The sequence below is a fragment of the Trachypithecus francoisi genome, unplaced genomic scaffold, assembly GCF_009764315.1.
Source record: "Trachypithecus francoisi isolate TF-2019V2 unplaced genomic scaffold, Tfra_2.0 Lachesis_group4, whole genome shotgun sequence".
NCBI classification, from domain to species: Eukaryota; Metazoa; Chordata; class Mammalia; order Primates; family Cercopithecidae; genus Trachypithecus; species Trachypithecus francoisi.
The window spans coordinates 90,509,050-90,521,831 of NW_022681469.1; the positions used below are offsets into that span (position 1 = coordinate 90,509,050).

Sequence of the window (12,782 nt, forward strand, 5' to 3'; positions counted from 1 at the left end):
ATGACTGTTTAGGGCTCTGTCTGAACTAAACATGATGATATTCCCAAGCACAGAGTAAGCGCTCAGTGAATATAGCTCCTTTTCAGACTCTCAGGGAAGAAACTAAGTGTGCATCACAGGGAATGATAATGTAACAATGAACACAGTCCTACATCACAACATTTTTTTATTAAGAAGGTGACAAAAGCTACGAGGTTCCGTTCCTAGGCCTGTGTTGGTAATGCATTTAAGACCTGTATTGACTCCAAGTGAGACATCTCCAGATGCAATCCATTCCTTATTTGCATTGAGTGCCCAAATATGCTCAGAATTCTTAAAAAAACTTTTTGGGCAGACTATTATAGATAACTTTACATAGATATCCTGCAGACCAAGAATCTCTGAGAACAGAAATTAGTACTCCCTAAATTAAGATTATTAGAGCACTTTAGCCTATTTTTTGACTCATTATGCTATTGACCTTTGACTCAAGAGAGCATTGAGAGAGAGAAATGAAATAATAAAGGGTACGCAGGAAGTAGAAAACATGAGAAAGGATTAAGTGGGAATATCTATATTTAAGCCTACACAAATAGAAGACTAAATTACTGATGGTAATACCAGAAAATGGGAACTGGTAAAGATCTCAACATGAAAGGAAAAGTTGAATGTGACAAATTTAAGGCATTTTTACAAGTGAAGCAAAGCGGAATTACTCCAGGAGATCCTACATGTTAAGGAATAAAGAAAGCTGTTGCTCTTTCAGAATTTTCAGCTTAGTCATCCACCAAGTTCTTCTAGCAGTGTCTCTGTGAGATGCAAATTTCAAAACATGCTTTTTCCAGATCCTATCTACAGGTAGAAACATTTTTTTTTTTTTTTTTTTTGGTACTGAATTAGTTTTCACTGCTCTCTTTCTGTAGAAACATGTGCACTGTTTGTGGGCTGTTCTCTAGCAGCCAAAGAAGCAGAAGGTAATTGCCAAGAATAGTACTTCCTTATATTTAGTGAAATTATTTTAAAAATATTTATAATAATAATAATAAGAGCCAGTGTGAAATAGTTGCTTAGAGTCAAAAGAAAGAATAACAAGAAGGAGAAAAAGATAAATCAAAGTGAAAACACAGTAATAGTGGTACATTTTAATGGCAAGGATGGGGCCTAGAGTATAACTAGCAGAGAAAACTGTTAGAATAAGTCAATGCTAGATAGCTGGATCAAATGCCCTGTCTTTACTGTTAGTTGACTGATCTTACACAAGGGGATGACCGATTCAGCAGGTTTCCTCTTATCAGGGGTCCCGAAACCCTGGGCCACAGACCATTAGTGGTCCATGGCCTGTAAGGAACCAGGCTGCACAGCAGGAGGTGAGTGGCAGGTGAGAGAGTGAAGCTTCATCTGTATTTTCAGCTGCTCCATGTTGCTTACATCACCATCTGAGCCTTGCCTCCTGTCAGATCAGCAGTGACATTAGATTCTCATAGGAGCGCTAACCCTATTGTGAACTGTGCATGTGAGGGATCCAGGTTGAGCACTCCTTATGAGAATCGAATGCCTCATGATCTGTTAATCTCCTATCACCCCTAGATGGGACCATCTAGTTGCAGGAAAGCAAGCTTAGGGCTCCCACTGATTCTACATTATGATGAGTTGTATAATTATTTCATTACATATTGAAATGTAATAATAATAGAAATAAAGCGCACAATAAACATAATGTGCTTGAATCACCTCGAAGCCATCTCCCCCATTTTTTTTGTCTTCCACGAAGGTGGTCGCTGGTGCCAAAAAGATTGGAAACCACTGTTCTTATGACTTACTAGCACTTCAGCTACTGTCAATTACAGTGAATCTTGTTAGCAGATTAGTGTTCAAATCTGTGATTGAGCTGGAATTCAGCTAGAATCAGTGGGATTGTGGGAGAATAAGAAAAGGTGTTGGACAAGCATAGAGTGCATGGTATGCAAATGTACATGACTAGTGTATGAACACATCAAGATATACTTATCGTTAATGGTATTTAATGTTATACCAGAGGTAAAAATTTAATTTATAGATGAAAAGAATCTTTATAGAAATGAAGAAAGGGGAAGAAAATCAAAGAAAGTTTATGATAGTCATCAAAACATGGGTCTGATCATTAGCTGCAGAACTGACATTGTTTAAGACACTAATATTTCACTGTATCAGTGTATATGATGTTAGTGGCTATGGATTTCAAAGACCCATAGAAAGAAGAGCTCGAAGCCCTCTTATTTCATGGTGTTCATTATTCTGCCAGACTAGGATTGGTTGCCACATTTTGTTTTCCAATGCCCTGCTCAGTCCAACTTTAGATGACTCAAACCATTATTTGTCTTGAGGGATTCTCCACTCCGTGAAATCTCACAGTTAAAACGTTTCCCTTTAATGTTGCCTTCGAATTTGCTTATGCTTATTTTGTCTCTTTACATGTCATCCTACTTCTTTGGTTGTTCTGGTCTTCCGTAAACTTTCCCATATTGAATGTTTCCCAGCAACCCACTTGGTTCAAGATGTTTTCTTATCAATCAGAAAGATGGCTGACCAGAAGGCCATCATTAAATTTTTCTTAGTCTTCAGCATCAGACTTCTGATCTTACCCACCTGGAATAATTTCTCTAAATCATATTTTTATTTTTCTAGTAATTTGAATTGGGTTAGACAGTGCTGAATGATGAATGATACCATCAAAAACAGAACTTCAATGATATACAAAGAAAGTTCCATAAGTATTTGTGAGTTTATTTAGCACGTAAAGGCAAGTATTAATGAGATTTTACTTTAATCACTCCCTTCCTGTTACCCCTGCAGACCCCCACCATTCCTCCCTCACTGTGACCTGATCATTTATTTTCAATGACAAGCACAGCTCTGCCTCCTGCCCAGTAAATGCTGAGGGATTGTCACATATTGAAGTTTTCCTGGCCTGCCCCTTCAGTGAACCACATATCAACATTGAAGAGTCTGGCAGCAGCTGCATCACCTTAAACTAGGGAGGCTGAATGTGGAATTGTCCTCATCCTGAGGTGTTGTCACCTGATGTTTCCAGGTTACCTGTTGGTTCCTTGGTCAGGAACATGAAAGGACAATATTCCCTGAACAGATTCTCCTTGAATTTCACTGTTGTTCTGTACTTAAATGTTAACTTACAGCTGCCTTGTGGTGATATATATTTTTAAGTGAAATATTAACACCATCTCTGTAATACTAGAAAGCACAGCGATTTCCAAAAGTTAAGGCTAATTAACTTCGTGTACCAGCACAATATTTATCAGGCTCACAGATGTGCCAACTGAGGAATGTAGCCAGAAAGAACACTTTGCGTATTGGATAATTGAGGTTTGACCTAATGAACAGTTTTGCCTACGTTAAAGGGCTATAATTTGTTAGATGGAGTGAAAGTCTCTGCCTAGCCTGTTTGTAAAAAATTGATGGAGTCTAGAGTGTCTCAAACAGTGTCTGATTGAACAGCAGGTTTTGTTTTTGTTTAATTTCCAATCTGTCAGAGACTAATACTCTTATTAAAAATGTTAAAAATGAAATATGGCAAAAGTGGAATAAATATTGAAGAGGTTCAAGATTATAGTAGATTCAAAAGACATAAAAATATTGTCAAATTGCCATAACAGTTTCTAAATATTGATCTGAATTTCTGTGCTGACCTCACTACAGACCATTCATAAACAGATATTGACCTGTTATTGATCCCGTGGGACACAGTTTGAGGAACATTGGTTTAAACTAATATTACTGTGAGGTGCACACATGGGAAGTGATTAGCATATCTGTGATCATCAAGTTCATTAAAATAAAATGGTATGTATTTATGTCCTTGAAGAAGGAATAAGGAATGTGTTCTAATAATTTATTTGGGTAAGTGTAAAATAAGATTGTAATAAATTTAATTATTAGCTAAATAGTAGCCCCTATTACTTTTTAAGCTGATACCTTACAAAAGAGTTAACTATTAATTTCTGTGTTAAAGCTTTCTCTTCCATGCCAAATAAGAATATACTTTATGTCAGTTGCCCATTTAAGCATAAGCAATCTGTTGGATCTGAACCTTCCATACACTCATTTTTCAAATATTATTATGGTATTTTACTAAGCAAATCAGTGTCACATTCCTACATGATGAAATTCAGCCCATTATTAATCATCTTAAATGTGACTTGGGGTCTCATTTTCTTCTAAATGTTGTCAGTGGAGTACTGTTGGCTTCTGCTGTTTTCTTTCAGCGAATTCAAGGTCGAAAAGCCAGCCTGGAGGAAATACAGCTTGTTCATTCTGAACATCACTCACTGTTGTATGGCACCAACCCCCTGGACGGACAGAAGCTGGACCCCAGGATACTCCTAGGTCTGTACGGGCCTCCACTGTACTGGGAACAGCACATTCCAGCACTATCATTAGTCAATGCTGGTGTCAGTTCAAAATACTTGGCAAGTAGTGCAACAAAAAATCAGTTTTTCCAACAGCTTTGCTCTGTGGAATGAGTCATTTGCAATAGAAGCCATTGTAGATTAAGAAAACCCTGCATTAGAAAATGACAATGTAGGTTCCATGATGTTTACTTTAAAATTAACCTTCATTTGAATAACATTTGTACAATGTGTTTTTGCATATAGAAAAAAACTACATTGCTGAATTTGTTTGTCATGTTTTCAAACTAAAAGAAGAAATGATTTTTACATGCTTTATGCAAATTTCTCTTCACCGTTCCCATTTCTTTTTTATCTTTCAGTTCGTTGTTCTATGACCTTAAGAAACAAAGGAAATAGTACAACTTATATTAAGTGAAAACTCAATGCTACTATGCCTATCACAATACATTTTATAGCAAGATTTCAAATCTATTTATTGCCTTAGCTTTGGAATTAAATGATACATTAAATGCAAAACTAGAAAACTAATAAATAGTTTTTTGTTAATGTATGACTTTTTGAAAGTTTATCATCAGATTTTAAAATAAAATTTATGTTGCAGAACTTCATATAAGCTTTATATGAGTGATAGAAACAACAGGTTTCTGGAAGAAAAACGAGTGATAAACCTTATTTTAGCTGAAATGATAATATTGTTTTATTAACTTTTTATAAGTGAATAACAATATCTAACATTGGCAATAGATGCTAACGGGATCATGTTTTAAATGTTTTAACTAAAAAAGACATTTTAGGAGTTTTTCCTTCAAATAAATATATTGTGTCAGCACTAAGTTATTGAACTCTTTCACCTAATTCAATGTTATTTCAAAATTGTTTTATGTTAACTGGTCCTAAGCAATTTGAAAGTAAGTAGATAACATATAGTAGGTAGGTATCTTGGAAAGCAATTGTAAGGAAGAATTAACAGTTACTCATTATAACACTTACAATATACCTTTTTAAACAAGTGGCAAACATCTCTAAGTTTATGACATGCAGGCATATGAGTGAGCATAAATATGCCCACACATGTGTGTAACAGTATAGGTAGCAGTAGCTTGGGGAGAAGTAAGACCAAAGGGGAATACATAAAGATTATCCAATTTTTAGAAAGTACATTGCTAATATTTGATGATAAAAATAATATATACTATCGAATTAACATATATTAATATGAATACAAATAAATCAATCTAAACATATATGCTCATTTTTTTCCTTCTATTTTAGAAACCAGTCTCTGTACATGCAGATGCTTTACATAAAATACTTCTTTTGCTGCAAATAGTGTATAATAAATGTTCCTATTTTAACATGAATCAATGATCCTACCCAACTAACCAAAAAGATGAAGTAAACCAGACATTTTAATTGTCATGATTTTATGAGGCCATAACACTCAAGCATTCAAAAATAGGGAACTGTGTCCATGTCATTATTTTTTAATTGAGTTAAGAAAAAACAAGTACAAAAACCTCCCCCACTTTTTAAAAATCTCTGGTCCTAAAGTATAAATCAACCTTCCAACTTTATTGGAACAGGCTGGGCTTGATCAAATTGTGAATATAAACACACATTTGATAGTTGAGAGGTGCTCTAAGCAACCATTGTTCCACATTTTAAGAGAAAAGACATATTTATAAGATAAATGAAGTTTAAACTTTTGCAACATCAAACCTTTATTTATAAAACATGGCTTTTTTTTTTTTCAAGAAATTTGGCACTTTTGAGCAAACCTAATTTTTGTAAAACATTTGATGGGTGTATCATTTTAAAATTTGATGATTTAAAAATGAATTTCCACATATAATTTTAACTTGGACAAAGGTTCCTTTCATGTATGTAGGTGATGAAAGCAGCAAGTACCTATGATTCAATTTTTAAAATTGTAATCTAAATAAATTAGCCATTTATCTCATTAATTTTGAACATTTGATGTGAAATAATATTCCTACAGTTGATAATCTTAAAGTTAGCATTCTATACATGTGTGGAGTTTCATATACAGTTCTCAGCGATCATTGCAACAATTTCAATACTGTGTGTGGGCTACATGAGTACACAGAAACAGGGATGTTGCATTCTATCAGGTCTTAAGGTCGAGCACTAAATTCAACCGCGTCAAAACTTCAAAACTACTTCTCTTTCCCTAGTGTATCCAAAAGTTTATCTAATTTTTCTCAATCTCAGTTCAAAGTGAATAATTCTATTCTTTTAAAAGGTTAACTTTTAATACTTTTTTTGCTTTTTGTGAAATTCGGATTCTTGTGGGTTTTTGTTTGTTTGTTTGTATCTGGAAGACCAGGTTGAAGCAGCCATATGTGAATGTATAGAAATTCATAATCATCAAGATATTTTCCCTCTTTTTATCCACTCGTTTCACTTCCATATATCCTACTACTTCCCCCAGTTCCTCCCAACACAGATGGGAGATGTCTTTTCTGAGTTAAATTAATGCTATTTCCCTTGATAGTTGTGTTCTAGAGTTAGGAGGAAAGGTTTAAATAAAACTTCAGTATGACCAGACCTATCAGTCTTTGTATCTTGAAAGACATCTATAGATGATAAAATAATTGGATGTGAAAATGAACATCATTTATCTCTTTAAATACTCTAGACCCTGTAAGGTGACATTGAAAAGGCATTCTCTCCAATTATTTCTGGTGCAAGGTTTTCCTTAGCATTAATATTCCTGTCGCTCTTATAACCAGTTTCCAGTTGTCTTGTGGCTAGCCAAATTTCAGTGCATTGATAAGACAATATAATTAAAAATAAATCCAGTCAGTTTGGTGAAATAAGTTTCTCACCCATTTCTAAATTTAAAGTATCAATTATATGCCTGTTTTGTATTATGTAAACATTCGCGTAAGTAGTTATTAAATAATAGTATTAAATAAATAAATCCTAAGTAGGATAGTTATTTTGCTAATTCTCTTGGGGGTTAATAATTTTTTAAATTACTCTTAAAAACTAATTTATTGACTGGGCACAGTGGCTCATGCCTGTAATCCCAGCACTTTGGGAGGCGGAGACAGGTGGATCACGAGGTCAGGAGATGGAGACCAGCCTGGCAAACATGGTGAAACCCCTTCTCTCCTGAAAATACAAAAATTAGCCAGGCGTGGTGACGTGCATCTATAGTCCCAGCCAACGGGAGGCTGAGACAGAAGAATCGCTTGAACCTGGGAGGTGGAGTTTGCAGTGAGCCAAGATCTCACCACTGTACTCTAGCCTGGGCAACAGAGCGAGACTCCATCTCAAAAAAAAAAAAAAAATTAACTTACTATGTTATGATATTATCTTCATTCCTGTTTGTTGACTATGAAGAATTCAGAGACTAAAATGTACATATATATTTTAATTTCACACGTGACATATGAATATACTCTTGCAAAATATTCAAGGATACAGATATATTTTTGCTAGAAACAACAACATAAGAAAACTTTACTCCTCCCCAGGAATTTTCATGTGCCTTTTACTGGTGCTAATATTGCAGTTTTAATATTATTTTATGATTTTTATTATTATTTTAAATTCTGTTGATGCCTCATCTTTTTGTAAAAATAAAGATCTCTCTTTATAACTAGATGGCTTCATTTGCACATAAATTTTTCTTTATCATTTTTCATATTATAGTAATTGCATTTAAAAAACCAACTCATATGATTTATTGTTTTCAAAACAAACTCTCTTCTGTGACAGTAAAAGCTATTTAGACTTTTACTGACATGGCATATGAATTCTACTACAAACCTGTTTTCAATTTTAATTTCTCATTTCATTGACCATCAATAGAACAAATGAATGGGATAGGTGAATTGGAAATTTGTATCTATTCTACCACTGAACTCCTGAGTGACATGCTGAAGGCCCTTCAGAACCATTTGACTATGAAATAGAAATGTTCACTGCCTTTGCCCGTGATTACTCCACAGGCAGATTTTAATGTTGAAGATTTAGTAGCAGTTACTACTGTTTTTCTCTATTCATGTAGTAGATAATGTAGAAAATAAAAGTACAGGTAAACAAAATAATTACTACAAATCCCGTGAAACACCAGTTCTAAGAGATACTCACAGTTCAGTTTTGGGCATATATTTTTAAAGAAGATATTTCATATGGATATTGATGTTGTATAGATCCCCAAATGGGATTATCTGTCATAGTGTACTGTTTAAAAAATTGTGGATGTTAGAAGTGGCTTATGGTGTACTTGGCCTCAGCTCTATCTTAAAGTTGATATAGCTACTTATAAGCAGCCATACATAGCTGTGTCTTAAGTAGAAATTAGGAATAAGTCTGTACATTTGAGAAGATAGTTTAATATTTGAAATATTTTAAAAATGACAGTATATGGTGGCATAAACCTTGTAGCTCAAAACATCCCATTAAATGAATATACTCAGTGAATAGCTGAATTAGTTACCATAAATTTAAAAAATTGTAGTGTATAATACAGACATGTAGGCCAACTTAAAAAAAGTCTTGTGACCCAAATCTCATGAGCATGTGTTTATTCTTGTGGGGCAACAGACTCTACATGCAATAATATTTATATTGATTTGTTTTCAGTTCTTATTTTTGTATACAGATAGGCAGAACAATGATATTCTGAAAATTGACTGTATTGAGTAATTGGTCTGAAGTTCTATTAATTTAATTTTGCATCAAGTGATAAATACCATTTGACATATGGTTATGTGTTAATAAACACTAACATTTTAAGAACTATACAACCCCAATTTATATATGTTTTTTATGTCCTCTTACTCTATAGGTGATGACTCTCAAAAGTTTTTTTCCTCATTACCTTGTGGTGGACTTGGGGTAAGTACGAGTTGGTTTACTGCCTTTAAATAACATAAAATTACAAAAAAACCTTTTTTGATTTATCTATTCAGTTATGTATGAGGTTATTTCTCAGTAAAGGTTATGCTAGACTTCAGGACTGCCTATATAATTTGCAGAGCTAAGTGCCAAATAAAAACATGGCAGCCCTTGTTAAAAAAAAAAAAAAATTCTTAAGAATTTGAAGATGGTGGCAATACAGAATTAAACCAAGAGCAAGGCCCTTCTAACTGTAAGTTCCCATGTGACTGCACAGGTCACCCACTCATGAAGCCAGCTTTGCTAGGCCTTTATATAGCTGGAGAAAAGGTGCTACAAGAGGGTTTAACAGTTTTGCAGCTGAATTCCATTTTCACTAGAATCACATTGAGTATGCACATGCATTATATTCCTGGTGAAAATGGCATAGACATCAAAAAGTGCTTTGCATTATGGGACATTTTTTTTTGTGAACCCTTTGGGGACATTTTTATCTTCAATAATTAAGGTAAGCATTTTGACTCAACATATTTAGACCACATTTCAAGGACAAATTTGTTAGAACCCAGCAACATATGAAGAAAAATGTCTACATTTTTGTAGATGACTAGAACATACCCTATAACCTGAAATCTATTTAAAGTTAACCCTTACCAGTGACAAACCATCATCCTGTAGAACTAAGGGTTATGTTAGAACAACATAATTCTAGGCAAAGTTTTCAAAGACTAAGGTATTTAAGTCAATTAAATTGACGATATTGAAGGGAAAGAACAAAACTAGTCACATGTATATCATGTTTTAAACAATTGTTTTGCTAGAACTAAATTTGATGCAAAGAAATCTCGAATATTTTCAGCTTATTCTATCATTTTGATGATGCCAGATTTAGTGAGTTGTAGCCTTTTATTCCTTTGTCTATGATTCTGCTGGTTCTGGAAAACAGTATGGTAGCTATATCCATTTGCCTCTGTGTGGACTTTACAGTTTGCCAACAAACTGAGTCCCAAAACAACCTTGTGAAATAGTCATTGTTATTAACACCATTTTGCAGATGAGAAAGTGAAGGCTGGGAGAAGCTAAGTTATTTTCCTGAAGTCACACAGTAAAGGGTAAAAAGCTGAAAGTATGGGGGTGATGTACACATCCTTGTCGAGGAGTTCCAAAAGAGCTTTCTAGACACTTGCATGGCTTTTGTCTTCAACAAACTAGCCTCAGCTTCCCCCTCCTCCCTCTGGGTCAGCAGTGCAGCAGTGTGGCTGATGTGGTATAACCCCTTTGTGACAGCTCACCAGTGACTTTTGCTTTTTGACCACCAGCATAGGACAGTCATCATCCCACATTAATCCTTGCTCATTTTTAGCCAACCTCCTGTGGAGCTGGGAGCTTGCAAAATCATTGTGGAAAGCAGAGGATAAGCTGACTTTTGAAATGGGTTTCACTGGCTTTGTGCTTATTTTCAACATCTCAAATGGCTATTTTATGAGAATGGCTGCCTACCTGTAAAAGGGACAAAAAATGAAACAAACCTAATGACTATTTAATGGGAACAGCTAAGTGGAGGAAATCAAAGCTATTAAAAGGGTGGCAGCCATCAAACCCCACTCATTTAGAAGTATAGATGATCCCCGAGTGATGATGGTTCAATTTATGATTTTTTGATTTTATGACAGTGCAAAAGTGATATGCATTTAGTAGAAACCATACTTTGAATATACAGTCATTCTATTTTTCACTTTCAGTACAGTACTCAATAAACTACATGAGATGTTTAACACTTTATTATAAAGTAGGCTTTGTGTTAGATGCTTTTGCCAAACTGTAAGCTAACATAAGTGTTTGACATGAATAAGTTAGGTTAGGCTAAGCCATGATGTTTGCTATGTTAGGTGTATTAAATTCTTTTCTGACTTAGGACATTTTCAAATTTCAATGTGTTTATCAGGACTCCATCATAAGTCAAAGAGCATCTGTATATTTAATATGACCCAGGACTGAATTGAGACCATTCCCCAGGACTCACCTCCCAAATCTGACCTGGGATGTGCTTTTAATTCACTATCCCTTCAATGTGAAGTTCCTCTACTCAACCGCTCTAAACCCAAATTGACTTCTTATTTCTCACCTAGAACCGCTTTAGTAAACTCTTCAAAATGACCAAGGAATGAATATTGGCTGCTTCCTCTGGACCAGTATATTAAACATAATGCACAGTGCACAGTGTGGGCCATAGAGTAAGTCCTTAGTAATGTCCCCAGAGCTGACCTCACCTGGATGGTGGCAGCAGTGGTGGTGGATAAATCTGGGGGTAGGCCGGCAGAGGCAGAAGAAGGAGCCCTGCATTGTTAGTTTGACTCTTATCAGTGCTGGAGAAGGTTGGAGAAGAGGTGATGCTTATGTAGGTCAGGGTGGGTGTGAATGTGTGTGTGTGCATGTGTGTGTGTGTGTGCAAGTTTGCACTTGCTGATGCTCTTGTGAACTAGTTTGACTCAGCATTTTTGTTAACAGGAATGAAATAGTTTTCTTAGCCTTTCAAAAGCCATCTTGCCTTCTCAGATTTTTGGTTTTGGTACAAGTCCTAGGAGAAACCCTGGGTCCTCTGGATTTAAGCCAGTCTAAATTTTCGCCTCCAGCACAATCCCAGACAGATTAGCTATACAAAAGATCCCCAGTATGATCTCAGAGGGCCCCAACTTGGCAACATGGGAGCACCCTAGAGATTTTGGAAATTACTGAAATGACTTTTGTCTTAAGACACGGTTCTGTCTCAAATTACCTAAGATTGACCTGATGGTTTCCATTCTGAAATACTCAGTGATCCCCAATTGTTAAAGTAAACTCCAGTTCCTTAGAATATATAACTTCATTCTAAGGGGGTTTAATATACACCTACAGAATACTGATGGGTTAATTGGCTTTTGAGGACACTACCTGGGACATTATGAAATCAGAACATCTCTACTTCTCATTAAAATTCCCCCTAAACTTGCACATGGTAATTTAGTGTTGGTCAAGCAGCTCAGTGGATGAACGATATTTAAGGTGCTGTGAAATGTGCTCTCCAGAATTGCATTTCGAGCAACAATGTCAAGGTTTCTGAATTCCTTTGTGTTTGCTTTTCATTTTGTTCAGTTATTATGGCATGACTCATTTCTTATTACTGTGTGATTGCACTGCAAGAAAATGCACCAGTTGAAACGAACATTTGACCAAATCCCAGGCCTTGGTCATTGTGTAGTAAAATAGATAATTAAGGGACTCTGAAAACAAGAGCCAGTGCAGGATCATTTCAGTTCTCACTCCTCAGGGTATATCACTAAAAATAGTGATCATTTGCCTGGCCATCTGACCTGCTGCTGTGTGAAGAAATCTTGAAGTCATTTCTCAGCCTCATTTTCCCCTCTTCACTTGATAGGCCACAGAAAAACCCACAAAAGCAAGGACGAGCAGGCTTTTATGATAATGTCGTCATCAGCTCCCAGCTTCAAACGCTTCTGCGGCTTTTGAGTTGTCATTTATAACTTG

At 35.4% G+C, this 12,782-nt stretch overlaps 1 protein-coding gene across 1 annotated transcript in view; it reads left to right on the forward strand.

The window, feature by feature from the left end:
- Positions 1–12,782, forward strand: part of HDAC9 (histone deacetylase 9) — a 418,509-nt gene that overhangs the window by 172,726 nt on the left and 233,001 nt on the right. The window contains exons 13-14 of the mRNA XM_033194714.1: positions 4,239–4,359; positions 9,208–9,257. Coding sequence (XP_033050605.1) covers positions 4,239–4,359; positions 9,208–9,257 — 171 coding nt within the window. The remainder of the gene's footprint in view (positions 1–4,238; positions 4,360–9,207; positions 9,258–12,782) is intronic.